The sequence below is a fragment of the Myodes glareolus genome, chromosome X (assembly GCF_982192425.1).
Source record: "Myodes glareolus chromosome X, mMyoGla1.1, whole genome shotgun sequence".
Lineage (NCBI taxonomy): Eukaryota > Metazoa > Chordata > Mammalia > Rodentia > Cricetidae > Myodes > Myodes glareolus.
The window spans coordinates 25,548,813-25,565,474 of record NC_142053.1 but is presented as its reverse complement, the minus strand read 5'-3'; the positions used below and the strand labels follow the sequence as shown (position 1 = coordinate 25,565,474).

General features: G+C 35.9%; 1 protein-coding gene across 2 annotated transcripts in view; it reads right to left on the bottom strand.

The window, feature by feature from the left end:
- The window catches only part of Slc6a14 (solute carrier family 6 member 14), a 28,939-nt gene extending 15,883 nt beyond the window's left edge, over window positions 1-13,056 (bottom strand). Inside the window, exons 1-7 of one of the 2 annotated variants that reach the window (XM_048450300.3) lie at window positions 12,861-13,056; window positions 11,646-11,811; window positions 9,060-9,191; window positions 6,399-6,560; window positions 5,516-5,651; window positions 3,019-3,151; window positions 1,364-1,504 (exon numbers count right to left, since the gene is read on the bottom strand). In XM_048450300.3, the coding sequence (XP_048306257.1) occupies window positions 1,364-1,504; window positions 3,019-3,151; window positions 5,516-5,651; window positions 6,399-6,560; window positions 9,060-9,191; window positions 11,646-11,811; window positions 12,861-12,908 (918 nt within the window). In that variant the 5' untranslated portion in view covers window positions 12,909-13,056. Of the gene's footprint in view, window positions 1-1,363; window positions 1,505-3,018; window positions 3,152-5,515; window positions 5,652-6,398; window positions 6,561-9,059; window positions 9,192-11,645; window positions 11,812-12,311; window positions 12,412-12,860 lie in introns of those variants that run through there. The other variant, XM_085685101.2, reaches the window with a different exon arrangement.
- Window positions 13,057-16,662: the final 3,606 nt, after the last annotated feature.

Sequence of the window (16,662 nt, the reverse complement as noted above, 5' to 3'; positions counted from 1 at the left end):
AAATGCAGGTCTGATTCTTTTTTAATAATAGAGACACAGAAACAGAGACAAAATGCATATGAAAACTACAAGATAGTTTCAAGGGAGTATAAAAGTCAAGGGTCTGAGACATATAAAAAGCCACATAAATGTATCAAAGTGGCTTTTCATCTGTGACCAAAGCTTTGAAGTTTAAGTAAAATGCACACTTCTTAGGGAAAATGAAGTAACCAGACTATAATGCACCATCAATAGTTAAAATAATTGTACTCTAGTTCACATTTGCCTGAGTTTTCTAATTCCACAGTTTATTAACTTATCATGCTTAATAACCTAATGAAAAATGTTTACCTAGTTGGGGATGAATTAGTAAACAACGTTAAAACGAGTAAGGATTAAGACTTAAGGTGCCCTGAGGACACATCAAAGAACTTAAATCTCCAAGACTATAATAATAAAGTGCCATGGCTTTAAAATAATTAGAAATGCTGTCGTTAATCATTGAGGGAAAATTATTGGGCACAGCAAAAGAAAACAAAAATCAGAAATTTGCATTTCAACTTTTCAAGTTAAGTAATAGATTTCCATGACAGAAACTGATCAACTTGACATTGGTTACAGAAAACCTCTATAATTAAATACATATCTGATTTTAAGTATTTAAAAAATTGTCAATGACTGGAAGTCGGCATGTTTTTAATGTAATAGACAATAGAAACCTAAAACTATCCATTTTGAATAGCAATACTAATGTGGCAGATAATATTAGCATAGGTTTCCCCCCTCAATTTTAATATACGATTAAGAGTAAGCTTAATTTGTGACAAGAATTTTATGTAACTTCTAAAAACATGTAAGCCTCCTTGGGCAATATCAATAGAATAAAATTTAACCTTGTCTTTGACACAATAGCTTTACATTTAAATATTAAGAAATAAAGTTAGAAATGAAATATCCTTATTTATTTGGCTGCCATCCATCTTAGGAGATGTATATAGTAGACCATCAAATTTTTTCTGGCATTCTTCCCATAATCATAGCTCTTAATTTATAGGTGTTAAGATATGAAATATTCTTTTATTCAAAACAGTGAAGCCCCAAATCTGTGGTCAAATAGAATAAGTTACAGTGGTACAGTGAGTTTTAAGACTATCACTAAAATTGATTTTACTTCATTGATGAGAGTTTTAATGCTGTTACATACTTTTGTCAGATATTCTAGTGGATAAAAACTAATTGTTTAATTGCATATGCTCTTGGGAAATACCATAGAATAATACACACACACACACACACACACACACACATGTATATGGAACAAATTTTTTATATTTAGCTTTAAGTTTTAACTTCTCAAGTAATTTTGAATGTTCTTAAGTCTTACCTCAGCTTCTCTGAGTTTTGTAAAATTTGACTGTGCTCCAATGTAATATGAAATGCCTTTTGATGCACCCTCCAAAGTTGCACCTCGTATTAACAGAATTAGGAGAACCACATATGGGAAAAGAGCTGTAAAATATACCACCTAACAAACAAAACAACTAAAAGTTAATGCCACTTTAAAATCATGGCATATAATTTTCTATGAGCAAAATTAACAACCAGTTGCAATCTGTCAAATAATTTACTTCAGGTTTTAAAATGTAAGTAAGTCCAATAACACCAATACCAAGTTTAGGATAATTTCCTTTCTATATTCTCACCACTCCAAAAATAGATCCATGTTTGAAAGTACTTTGATGTAGGGAGCAGTATTTCTAAGGTTCCCACTGTAAACAAACACAGCAGTGATCACGTGAGATCTAAATGGAATGCTGTCCTATGTGGATCCTTATATATGGCTGAGGAGACTGAATGTCTCTTCAGTAAACTGGGGTGAGAAATGTAAAACTGGTAATGGTGAGTACATTCAGTCCCCAAGGACAAGGAAAATATCTTCTAGTACATGTCCAGAGCTCACAAAAGCTTCACTAGAGTAAATACAGAGCACACTGAATACTTGTTACTTAAAGCTACTGTTAAGAGAGGCTGATAAGATACACATAGGCACACGACTCTTGTCTTAGATACCACTGGGTTTCAGACGATTAGATTGCCCTTGAGGCTGGCTATAATAACGTGTAATTTTTTGAACCATAGATATCCTATGTTTCATAATATTCCCAATGTGTTGATTTAAATAACTCACCCAAGACACCAATAAATTCCAATTGCTTAATTAAATTGCCTTTAATGGACTTTTTGTCAGAAAACTACTGCATCATAAAGGAACCAAGGGTTTAAAATGTACAAATGAAGCGTATAGGAAAGTTGCCACTGAAGTTTTACAAAGTATTTGTAGCATTTTTTTTTCAAGAAATCATGAGTGACATTGCATTCACATTAATTCAACATGCTGGCTACTGTACTAGGAAGATGACAATAAGTGTGTGCAATTATTCCTACCCTTGAACTTTTAAGCAGCATCACTCTGATCAGCTAAAAATGTATAAAAATACACTTTTCTGGGTAGTATGCAATTCTTCACAGGAAACCGTTTCAGTTCTTCTTTTAAGTTGCACCTAAGCTTTCTGAAGTTTTTTTTTTCTTTTTAAGCATGAAGGGGGAAACACAAATGCTATGCAGAAAAGGCCCATTCAACGACAAAGAAGAGTCTTACTCCATTGGAAATGATTAATTTAAAGGAATGGTTGTGTATTATTTTCTCTGTGTCTTCAACTGATGATGTTATCCTAGAAAACATTCTACAATTCTACAATTCAAGCTGCTTACTGTGGGACAGAAGCGTTTAAAATATACTTTCAAGCCCCAGAATGCTGTATTCGCTAATAGAGTCTGAGTTTTAAACAATTGCACAAGGATTGTATTCATTTTGCTTTGCTTTTAACAATAGAACTTACCCCATGTTTATGCATGAAACAAGAATGTCTTATGTAGAAAGGCTTTCAAGAATTTGAATGTTCCTATTATACAAAACTCTATTAATATTTTTAAATTTGATGCAATGAAGTTGCGTCACTAATGTGACTTCCAACTTACTTTACCAGAGGACTTGATTCCTTTAAACAATGCTGCTCCAACTATGAGCCAAGCTAGAAGAAGACAAAGTGCTAAATACCACACAATTACTCCAGTTTCTTCCATTCCACTTGACCGCTGAAGAGCCACTTTGCTGAAATACAGAAGACCTTTTATAAGCACAGAATCAATTGTCTTTGCTTAAAAAAAATCAATGGGCTTTGTAATGTGTTTCATCCAAAGGGAAACTTCAGTATTGTGGCTTAGTTTTGTAACCTTTTTATTGATAGATAATGTGTGAAGGGACAAATATTATTCCTTCAAAAGTCAATCTTTGAACTTCAATGGTCCCCAAGGCAGTCCTTGAAAAAAGGACTAGAAAAAAAAAACATTACTCATGATTTTCTCCCAATGTTTTAATTTCCTGTATGTAAAGAAATTAAACTTCTATCTGGTACCTTCATGTGACTCATTATGGGGTTTTCTCAAAATTAATATAATAAATAAGACATTTAACTTTGTATTATGTAATGACTTATTCAAAACCTGTATATATAATCATACTGAAATAGTCTGATTCTTCATATCTTCAAAGAGTTTCATAGAATTCCATTATTTCCCAGAGTAACATGCATAGATCTATAATCCAAGTCCTAAAACCAGAGAGATGAATCAAGGTTAAGAGTACTTTTTACTCCTCCAGCGGACATGAATTTGGTTCCCAGCACTCTCATCAGGTGGCTCACAACCACCTATAACTCTGGATCCTGGGAGATCTGATTCCTCTGGCCTTTTCAGGCATCCATACACTCACACCCTCACTCTCTCTCTCACACACACACACACATACACACAAAAAAAAACCCAGCATGACATTCGGAAAACTTCTAAAACTGAAAATGTTAAAGCACCATGCTGGAGAAAACATTATTGAGCTTTCTCAAAAAAATTAAAAATATATCCACCATATCATCTAGCAGTCCCACTATTTACTGTGTATTTAAAAGAAATAAGATCAAATTGTCCAAAAGACATTTACTCTGTCAAATTATTCATTCATATTTACAGCTATTCATAAAAGTCAATACAAATAAACAACTTAAGTTTTCATCAAATGATGAATGGATAAAGGAAATATATTACACAACTCACTAGAATACTATTCGTCATGTATATTTATTTTTCTAAATATAACATATCATATAAATAAAGTATATAACATATAACATGTATGTTATATATTATATACATTATATCTCTATAATTATAAGTAGCATATTTGCATGTTATATTTATATTTTATGTTATAATTACATTTTACATTAAATATTATTTGTGTGTGTTATATTTCTATAATATATACCCTGCTCAGTCTGCATAAGACTACCTGCATGGATATTTTGAAGACTGAGTATTTGGCACTGGACAACCAATTGGTGTTCTCCTAGGGGAAGACCAGCTTTTCTGCTTCCAGCTTTACTCAGTTTCTTATCATTCTTTGTGAAAGGCTGAGGCCATGTGTGGCTTTCCCCATCTAATTGGACATGTACATTGGTGCCATCCTTGTTCAGCTCATGTTTTGGCAATCATGTCATGGAGGCTTCATATGTCCAGCTTCTGACTTTATTAGGAAATATAATCTCATAGAAAGCTACCCGATCCTCTTGCTTTTTACAATCCTTTGGCCCCTCTGAAATGTCCCCTGAGCCTTGAGTTTGGGAGTGGTGGCTGATATTTTTATCATTTGTTCATTTTATTTTATGTGTATGAGTGTTTTGCTTGCATATGTGTGTGTGAGCATATGCATGCCTGGTGCCCTTGGAGGCTATAAAAGAACACTGGACCCCCTGGAATTGAAATTACAGACAGTTATGAGCCACCATGTGAGTAGTGGTCCTCTGCAAGAATAGTGAATACTCCTAACCTCTGAGTCATCTCTCCAGACCCTATTTGTTTATTTGAATTTGCTTATTATATTCAATTTTTATTTATTTATTTTTTGTGTGTGTGCACATTCCACTGTACATAGATGTTTTCAGAGGACACTTTCAGTAGTCAGTTTTTTCCGTCTACCATGTGGGTTACAGGAGTAAAACTCAGATTGTCAAGCTTGGCAGCTGGCACTTTCATGTGCTGAAACATCTCCCAAACTCTATAATTCTCTAACATTAACTTATACCTAATAATTATTAATAAATTATTATTTAAATGTTATTGCACTGAACAACTAACTTGTAAAAGATACATTGTTAAAAATGAGAGCCTTTTCAGGTAGTTCAACTCACCTACAATAGGTAAACATTTGAATCAAAATATTTATCTGTCATGGTTCTACTTTCTATTTATGGGAGTGAAAATGAGGGAAGGTATACAGATAAAGAGAAAGGAGCTCAACTCATACGTATACTTATAATAAAATTAAAAAATAAAATGGGAAATAAAAAAAGCTGTCCATTATTTCACTGTGGCTCAAAAATCCTTTCAACAATACCTGTTTAAAAAGTCAGTCAATACTTACTCCCAATACTGTTCACTGGGAAGTTGTCCTGGCTGAAAAACTTCACTACCATTCAAGCAGGTCAGGTTGTTGATAGTTACCCAGCTTATATTCATAAACATGTCTCCTGTCATTGTACTCACATTACAGCCTGTTACTAAAAAAAAAAGATAGATACATGAATAAATCAGCAGAGAGAGAGAGAGAAAGTGAGAGAGAGAGGGAGAGAGAGAGAGAGAGACTTAATTGTAGAAGAATATTTTCATGGGGAGAAAAAAAAGGATTTTAATGAGAAATACTTAAGGTACTACTTAAATTGTTACTTTGTAAAGGTAGAATAAATAAATTCCAAATAGCATAGGGCATGTAACATTCAATATATCAAATCTTCGCCACCACCAATTGGTAAAGCCCTTAATTCTAACTATCCATTTAAACTGTGGTCATTTTTACAGGAATAACTTGCTACAGAATAAGAGGTATTGCGGTTGACACTTAACGTTTAGCAGAATTTTCAGTAGGGAGTCTCAGCTAGTCTGTATAGATATGCTACCCCTTTAAACCCTTCCAAAACATTAAAGCTTAATCTGATGGGTATGGATAATCCCACCTGCCGTATCCTCCAGTAATAATATTAAGAATCTCATATTGACATTGGCAGCACCCAGTCTTTACTACTACCATTTAAGACTGTTAATGATAGCACTTAAAAAACCACTCTCTTTTTCTTAGTATCTCTTGCTTAGAACCTAGATTTGCAAGAATTACTTCTAGGTGTGGCTTGGCTTTCCATAAAAGTGTACTTAAATTGGTTAGAAAATTATTTAATCATTTGAACTTACTTAGCCAATATGACAGAATTATAAAGTTAGTAATATTTTAAAAGTAAGACAATGGAATTTACCTATTGGTGATCTGCTACAGTTATCGTCTGCCCAAGAAGAACAATTGGCCCATGGTAGTACACTTTGAAAAGAAGCAAACAAGTAGTAAAGACTGTAGGCGATTATGACATTGTAATAGATTGTCACAAAAATGGATATCAAGACCATTGTGATTCCCACACCTGGAAAACAAGACCGTTAAAAGGTGAAGTTTATTTTGCTGATCCATAGGAGAGCTGAGTTCAATTTTCACGAAAGCCACAATAAATGAAAATTCTCTTTCACATAAGTCTGTGTTGTAATTCAGAAAAAAAGTGTGTCTGAGATGGAGGGTGTTTCCCTGTCAATATGTTTCTTCCAAAATTTAAAAGACTCGTTTGTTATTATCTTTAGCTGTGTCTGTGCACTGCACACCTATGAGTGTGCACACTTGAGTGCAGGTGCCTGCCGATGACAGAGGCATTGGATGCCCTGAAACTGGAGATACAGGAGACTCTGAAATGCCCAGTGTAGGTGCTGGTAACCAAACTTGGACTCTCTGGAAAAGCAGCGAGTGCTTTTAACTGCTGAGCAATCTCTTTAGCTCCCTCTTCCCAAATGCAAACCAATTTTGATGACTGGATTTTGGAGAATTTTTCAATTCTTAGAAAAGGCTAGTATAGCTAAGGGGGAAAGACTTAGATTTAGCCACAAAATTCTATTCAATTATTCTTTCTAATTAAGTCTTCAAATCCCTCTGAGAGCAGGAAATACAGGTATTAAAAAGTTTCAATGCTCAAATCCACCAAAATTTACATCTTTATCTGTAAAACAATTGTCAACTAGTAAAGGAAGATTGTGATGTAACATCCTTAAAGGACACAATCCAGTACTTCTACACAAAAGTACACAGAAAAAGTACAAATTCAGAAACAATCTGAATTTAAACTCCAAAAGTTCTGTTACTCAGTAGGTTCATAATGCAGTTTAGCATAATGATTATAACTCCAATTATTAAGACTAGTATTTGAAATAGCTTCTCCAATCATTCAGTAAAGAATTCTATTTACCTCCTTATTGTATATTTCTAATGTTGTGTTGAGGTTTTTACAAATGGTTTGCAGTAAATAGTAAATGCTAAAATTATATTAAGTCTTTAAAAATAAAATCAAGGCATTTTTTTCATCTAGACTGTTCTATTCTCCTATTAGGAATATCCAAGAGGAAATAGTGGCCTGCCATCCAACTTTTCTCAATGATGTTTTATAAAAGATATGCAAAGACAGTAAAAACAAATCTGTACAAGAAATAACTTAAAAGACAGAGCCTTGGGGCTGGAGAGATTACACAGTGATTAAGATCACTTGGTGCTCATCCAGAGGACCAGGGGACAATAGTTCAGCACCATATTGGGTGTGTCACAACTTCCAGTAACTCCAACTTCCAGGTGATCAAATGCCCTCTTCTGGCCTCTACAGGCACTCACACACATGTGGCATATACTCATGTGCACATATACACACATTAAAATAAAAATGGTACATTGATGAAGCTGTTATCTTGAAGCTAATGCACAACAGGACTATGACAAAATAATTCAAAAGGTAAAAATTGTCAAATAATTACACAATGACAATCATCTTATAGTGTCATTCCTATATGTGCATCCAGGTAAAAGTAAAAGTTAATATTTAAAGACTGGAAAGATGGCTCTATAGGTAAACAGTTTGCTATATAGAGAGAGGAATAAGTACATGAATTTAGCATCTGTGTTTAAAAAAAAGCCTGTTGTAATAGAGTGCACTTAAATTTCACCACTGAGAAAGTAGAAATAGCATCTCTGCAGTGCTTACTGTCCATTCAGTCCAGTCTAACAATGAGCTTCAGGTTTAATGAGAGACCATTTCAAGGGAATTAAGGAAGATACATGACATTGACTTTCATGCTCTATATCCAGGCGCACACTTATGTGTATACAAATGCATATGTATATGTGTATGTGCAATATATATACAAAAGAAGCAATGCCATCTTTGCCCTAGTGTGTCCTTTTTCTGTACTTTTAGTTGAAAGAGAAAACCACATTTTTCATGCACTGTGTGATGATTGAATTGCATATATATTGTGTAATGAATTAATCTTCTGATTGGCAAGCATATTACCCCCAGGTGGCTATCACTTTATTGGTAAGAATACTTAATGTCCACTGTTTCTCTTTATGAGATTATAATATATGAATATAATATATTGTTTGTTCTCAACGATAGAAACTATACTATGATTTTTATTTTTTCAATTCTCCAATTTATAGACCTATAGATTGTAGGTTTCTTAGATTTGTTTCTTTTTCTGAGACAGGGCTTCTCTGTGTAGCCCTGGCTGCCCTGGAAGTTACTCTGCAGTTTAGGATGGCCTCCAACTCAAAGATCTGCCTGCCTCTGCCTCTGACTCCTGAGTGCTGGAATTAAAGGCATACGCCACCACACCCAGCAAATTTATTTCTCTCAACTATAACTATATCTTTTTTTGACCAATATGGCTTATTCCTTCCTGTCCACTTCTGCCTCTGTGAGCATTTTCTGCTCAACTTCTATGAAATCAAATGTGTCAGGCTTTAAATTCTCTTTTCTTCCACCAAGTGAAAACAGATAAATGTGTATGTAGACCAACAATCATGATGCTGAAAAGTCTTAAATACCAACCTTGAAACAATGGCAGAATCCTCCAAACTGAAACTGGACCTAAGCTAGCAAATTGTCCTAGTGAACATTCCAGAAAGAACAAAGGTAAACCAGCCAATGCTAGCATAATTGTATACGGTATCAAGAAAGCACCTGAAAAGCAAAGAGATAAATTTATTATTACATTTGAAAGTCTTGGTGGCACTTTGACAAAGAACATAGCATTTTAAAGTGTACTAATACAGTGGAAATGGAGGGATTTGGCTTCAGGTCCCAAGATTTATTACTTTTTGTGAGAAAGTAACTTGAATGTATTAACTGAGTTTTCCTTTAATCAAACGGTAATGGGAATGTTTCCTAGTGAAGTTACTACAATTACTAAAAATAATAGCTTATAAAAAGTCAGTCAGTAAAGTTTAGAGATCAGAGACTACAGAGCCAAATAGATATACATTAAAATTCTGGCTCTATCATCTATCAATTATTTGACCTAGGTTGTTTTACTGGCCTGTGAACTTTTCCTTCTTCTAAAGGGGGACACAGTACTAACTCATTACTTCCTGTCTCGAGTTCAAATGCTGGGCCTCTAGCAATTATCAAATTTACTAATTTACTGATCAAACAGTGGCAACACTGCAAGCACATGACATGTGTTCAATGTTAGCTCCCTTTCCTCTGTCCCTTCCTTCTTACCTTCCTCCCTCCCTTCCTCCTCTCTCTCTCTTAACAATACATGGATTACTTTTAAAACTTAGAATGTAAATGGTAAGTAGAGTTGAGAATGCAAATTACTGCAATTAGGTTCATAATTCTTTTAGTAGTCACAAGGCTCTTTAGTCAATGTTACTAAGAAATGGTTTTGTTAGAGACTGACCATCTGAGACTTAGCTAACTTCCACTGTCACAGGAGCTAATCTCCCATAAAAGAATATCAGATAATCTCCCATATAAGAATATCCAACTCCTCCCCTCCTTTTAAACTTTGTGTTTTACTTTTTCTGCCCATATTTGGTTTATGATACTTCTCACTAGAATGTTTACCAGGCTACAAGATGAAACAGAGACATAATGTTAAATATCCCAGCCAAACAATCCAGCACTCTTGGCAACAGTTAATAAAAACAAGGTAGAGTTCAACAAATGAAAACAGGATTTCCGATATGTATACCTCATTTATTCTGTCACAATTATCCTTAATTATTTTCCTTGATACTCATGAATTCAAAAAGTACTTAGAGAATGTAGATTATCTATTACCCAAATGACGTGACCTTTAAAATTTGAGTACCAATGTGTCATATTAACTTTTAGAAGATACATAAAAAGAGGCAATAGCATAGGAAAAATATTTTTTTCATTTGCATTATCTTTAAAATTTTTCTATTAAAGTTAGTTTTATTCATTTCCTGGAAAGTTATGCTGATTATTGGGTGAATTATGATGTCAAGTTACAGGGTATATCTTCTGGCAAACACAATTGCAAGAATCTCAAAAGAGCCTTGGGACACCAAAAAGATTGTGATTATTGACTCATTTTCCTGCTAATACTTACATCAAAACCACTATTGGATGACCTAAGTCCTAGATGAGGAAATTTAAACTACCCACACTTAAAGTGTTTAATAAACAGAGCTGAGAGCTCCTTTTTTGAGTCTCTGATGGCCAGTGTGAATGTTTTAAATACTCAGTTAACAAGAAATGTGGTTAACACATCACCACACACAATCCTATTGTGCCAAGAGAAAAATAATTATACTGGCAAAATTCCAAAGGTGTCCAATTATGAAATACAGGCACATGTCACCTCTATACTTCTAACAGAGCCTGTAAGCACAAGTAAGTTAAAATGCTGTAATTGAAAAGTTATTTCCACATTGCTAAAATATTGCACAACTCATTCTCTTTCCCTTTGTGTTTCATCTTAGTTATCTTTGTGTTCTGATTAGGTCTACTGAATGATCTACAAGATATAAAAAGTATTACTTTTGCAACAATAAAACTGCATGGCCTTGAACTAAATTGTATTTTATTTATATTCTGTATGGTTGGTGGCATTTGAAATATATGTAAATTAATAGTATAATGAAATATTAATTAATAACCATTCCTTTCCACACTTAAATTATAAAAATGTCTTACTCTAGCTAAAAGTTTCCTTTAGCTTTTAAAAAAGATTTAGATGTCTCTCTTTTTACATACTTCAACTTCAAGTTCAACCTGAGTATGAATATACTTTTAAAAGTCCTAGTTGAAGATTATATGATCTCTCAAATCAACTCAGAAGTACTGTATGTAACACTCTTATCAAGCTTATATCAGAGTTTTCTGAAGCAGTTTTCAAACTTGAGCTAGTAGCTTACAGTTCATTAGTAAATGTTTTGCTTGTTTCTCATTCCCTTTACTAACTGAAAGTATCATATACCTCTCTTTGGTTCATATTTTATTATATGCATATAAGTATTATATATGTGTATATTATATTTACTTATATGTGTTGTATTACATAAGTATTTAGAATTTTCTATATGTGGATATAAACATACATACATACATAAAGAAGTTATACAACATCCCACTAGAGGAAAAAGAACGGAAGAAAAAACCTACCTCCACCATTGATGTAAGTCAGATATGGGAATCGCCACACATTTCCCAATCCCACTGCATATCCAACCATAGACAGAAGATAATCCGATTTTTTGGACCAGTTACCACGGTCTGTATTTTCATCATTTTCACCAACATGGAAGTTCTCAGATGAAGCTGTCACTTTCTAAAAAAGGAAATATTTATCAGTATCTTCCCTTTCTGTTACGAATTCCACAGAAGCATAATTTCATAAATTCACAGTGTTATAGAAAAGAAGGGTGAAAACTCATAGGGAATTCTTCTCAAAATCAAGTAGATTTTCTCCATCCAAGTATTAACCAGGCCCACTCTGGTTAACTCTGCTTAACCTCTAAGGTCAGATTGGGAACACTGAGAGTGTACAGCAGTAGACGAAACTAAGAAGATTTCTGCTGGTAGCTACGTTTATTTAGCATTTGCTTCTTCAAATTAAAGAAAAAAGTTTGTAAGTAAGATGTTTTTACTGCCCTTTCAGCTAACATCGCCTGAAGTTTAATGTCACACCAACATAAAGTGCAAATGAAAGTAGTCAAGTGTCAAATACAAAATTTTTCAGTATAAATTCAGAGTCAACATTCCTAAGATTATAGCAGGTTATTGAGAAGTATCAGATATAGCTTCTAATTAAATAAAATTAGTCCATACACTTTCTATGCTCTGATTAGAGCACATAATCGGTGTTTTCCCAAAATCACGAAATAATATGCAGAGACAAATTTTCCTGTCCCACCAGGTGGAGCAACTCTCTCTCTCTCTCTCTCTCTCTCTCTCTCTCTCTCTCTCTCTCTCTCTCTCTCTCTCTCTCTCTCTCTCTCCCCCCCCCCCTTAGGGAGGGTGGGAGGGTTTCTCTTCCAACCTCTTAGAATGCTCCTAGGGTCAGATAAGGACAGTCCATTTTTGCATTCCCCTGCAGCATATGAGCACAGTGTAGAGAAAGACAAAGAACGGCATTCTGTAGGGTTCCCAAGGTACAGGGTGAAGTGCTCTAAGTCTAACTACCAGCATAAAAGTTGTTTTTCACATCGTTTCTGGGACGTGGAAAGTTTGTGGGAATATAGCAGGCATACTTGAAAAGAGTTGAAGAGAAAGAAATATGAGAAAAGGAACAACTACAGAAAGCAAAACTTGAGACTCCCCCGCCCCTTGTTTCCCCTCTCTGTCCCTCTACACCTCCAGAGACTTCCAGACCCCTACCTCCTTCTCTCTGCACTTGAAGAAGCTCGGGCACTTCAATCTGTCCATGGTTCACTCACTCCCTTGGCTTGCTCCGCCTCGCCTCTTCTCACAGTCTGGCTGAGCTCGACTGGTGGCAGGTGCACACTCCCCCGTTGCTACCTGCCAAAGTGAGCCACCTTGCCCAGGGGTGGGACCATTTATGGAGGGAAGCTCTCTCCTCCCCCTTCCTGACGCTCAGTCCTTTCAATTACTGGAAGGGACCAAGTGAGCCTCTGGTTTTTTCCCCAGGTAATCCTGCATGTAGCAATTCCCTGCCCCAGCCCTAGGAAAGGGCTGGGCTGTGAGCGAGTGAGCTGCGCAGCCAGAGTCAAAGAAGACGGACAACTTTTGACTCAGAGCAGTGCAGGTGCCTGAGCAATCTATCTTGCTTTCCTGGATACCTGGCTTCCTCCTAACCTTGCTTCTCAGTCAGGCCTCTGTCCTGGGGCCAAGTGCTGATCGCCCCTGGTGCTGGAGGTGGGAGAGACCCAACCCGTGGGGCTCATTTTGTTTGCTATGATTTTGGTGAACAAAAGACTTCTCTGGGTCTCTGATTTCTCCAAGTTTTGATCCTCACTAGAAAGCTCTTCATCACGTGGGGCAAAAACTGCTCCCGGAGAGAAAAGCCCCTGAATTGGGCACTTTGAAATGTAGCCAGTTAAGATAAGATTACCACGCTGCCTCTACCTGAAGAGAGTGACTTTGAATCTATGTCTCTAGCTCCTTTCTCAGTCTTCGGGACAGTCTTGCCTTTTACAAGGATTGCTTTGTGTGGTATTGCAAAGAAGCCAAACACAAACAAATTATTGAGCAGGTTTATGGGAAATTTGAACCTTAACAAAAGACTTCACTCAGCCGAGAAAGGTGAGGCCTAGAAAGTAAACTATAAGGAAACTTCCCCGCTTACCACAGAGAAAAGCCTTACTGCAATTCTGATCATGGGTCCAGCACCTCTTCATCAAAAACTCAAAGAATCTGGACTCAACCTGTCCATTCAGAGAGGGTGGCAGTTCCACCTAATTGCAAAAATTCATGCAATCTGAGGAACCAGCAGGGACTCAAATTTTCATTTATGTATAGTTCCTTTGTTCCACACTGGAAGACAAGAATTTTCCATTTGCAGCAGAAATATGCCCTCAGGAGTCCAGGTGTGTAGAGTAAAGTAGAATGGGATGTCCAGAGGTTGTGAACAGAATGTATGAATTCCTTGACCTTGGTGGTGACTATAACTCAGACTGGTTTGGGATTTTATATGCACACATACTTACGTCACATACACATAAGTGTATGCGGAGAAATAGAAAAAATAGAATAACAGTATTCTAGACTACTGGTATGACCTAATACGGGAGCTATTAGTCTATCTTAACCATAGAAGAAAAGGTCTTTATAAAAGAACTGAAAAGCAAATCAAACAGTGTTCAAGGAACTAGCAAAGTCTCATAGAAAGGAAAGTATGCCAGCATAGGCCAGTGTAAACAGCTGGTAACTAAGGAAAGAGAAGAAGAAGCAAGATTCTACTAATAGGCAAATTGTGGGGAGCAAAATGGATGTAGAACAGGCAACAAAACACAGTTGAGAAGTTTTAGTCACTCCTGAGATTAAAGCAACTAAGACACAAAATTTATGGTAAAAGGTATGCTAGTGAATATATACATTTTGTGGTTTATTGGGAAAGAACATTTTTCCCATTAGTAGACATGGCACTTCATGACTCTGCTAATGTCTACATATTTGCATGATATCATCTTTTGCCATTCTTTGTCACTGACTCTTAAGCTTGGGTGTCCTATTCTGTACATGGTGTTTCTCACCTATGTGAATTTTTTTACTGGTGGTTTTTTTTCCTTCTGGAAATTCCCACCCTCCTCCATACTTGGTGAACTACTACTCAGTCATGCTTTAAACTTGTACTTAGCTGTCATCTTCTCTGGACCTTTCCACAGAGTTTCTGTCTGTATTACAACACACTATATTTGCATGTTTCTCTCTGTATTCCTATGCTACTCTACATTCATGGGAAATTGTGTCCTTTGAGTACCAAGAAGCATGTCTTAAACCTCCTTGTGTTTTAAGCACTAGAGCCCAGTGCAGTTCAACAAATGTATATCATTTGCCTAAGAGCTGTATGTGATAGTATGGGGCCTGTAATCCCAGTACTTGAGACATTGAGGCAGGAGGAGGAGTTTAATGTCATCCTTGGCTTTACAATGAGTTCAAGACCTGTCTGGGTTACAGGGCACTCTATTTAAAAACAAACAAAAGTGTGACTCAGACATGCCGTTTAATGACTTTACTACCAAAGCAAAGGAAAGCAAAACTGGTGTTAAGAATTCTCTCTCCAGGACTAGAAAGATGGCTTGGCAGTTAAGAGGACTTGTTCTGACAGATGATACAGGTTCGGGTCTCCACACCCACACTAGGCAGCTGAAAACTCCCTGTAACTTCAACTCCAGAACATCCAATGCCTTATTCTCATCTCCTAGGGCACATGCACGTACAAGGTACAAATTCAGACAAGCAGGCAATACACACACATAAAATAAAAATAATTGTAATAGAGTTCACTTCCAAGACATCATGTAATTTCAGAGAAATGTTTTGTCTCCTTTTGGGTCTAGCATATCAATTGATGAACAAATCACATTTTAAAATTAGAAGGAAGATAGAAGTAGAGCTGGTGAAATGGCTTAGAGGGCAAAGGTGTTGATCAACAAACCTGACATCCTGCAATCTCCAGGACCTACATCACGGTGAGGAAAGAACATTCTCCTGAAAGCTGTTTTCTAATTTCCATATGTGCATAGGATCTCTCTCTCTCACACACATGCATGAACACACACACACACACACACACACAAATATATGTTAAGTATATAAAATGAGTGAATAAAAAAGTCAGAGAACCATAGAAACTCATTCACAGGAATATGAATGAGCAGTTGCGGGAGCTCTTAACAGTATTACGTTGACAGTTGGAGTAACAAGAAATAAAGTTAAGGAAAGAGTAGAGGTGAGTGGTCTGTGCAATGAATGCATAAGCTATGGTCCAAGAGGCAATAATAAAGTGGGAATGGCACTTGGCAAACTCTGCTTTAGCTGTGACTAAAAACCCTAAATGAAAAGGAATGACCCATATGCAATGGGTTATGCAGTGTTGAACTTTCAACTAGCGGCTTTCTCTTTCTTAACACCTACATACCACAGACGAGAAAATAACTGACTTTCTAAAAGTCTTATTGTCAGAAATAGGAAGATTGATTTAGAAGTAAGTAACCATCAGCAAGTAAAGATCAATTTCTAATTGCAGTTTTGCTCAGGGAGCAAGGACAGAGAATTCTTCCAATGCTCTCCTACAGAATATGAAAGCTAGCATTCCAGAGAAAGCTTGGAACAAAACAGGAGCTAGTGATATCTAATTCCATAATTGTTCTTTCTAAATTCATAAGGTAAATCCATAAACAATCATGACGTTTATTTTTACTTTGGCTGTAGCATACCACAGTCCTTTCTTAAAGTTCAAACTAACTTTCAACTGAAGTGGACATACATAGAAACAGTACACAGGTTATGATTCCAGCTTGATGAGTTTTCACAAATCTCACACTGTCGTCCGACTGGCAACATGTTCACGAAGCAATAATACCAGCACGTTAGAAGAAGCTACATTACCTTTGCAAGTTTGATCACTATTTTGACTTTTAAAACTACAAATTGCTTTTGACAAATTGTGAGCCTTATAAATGGAAAATGACAATATAGAGACATCTTGAAAGATTTA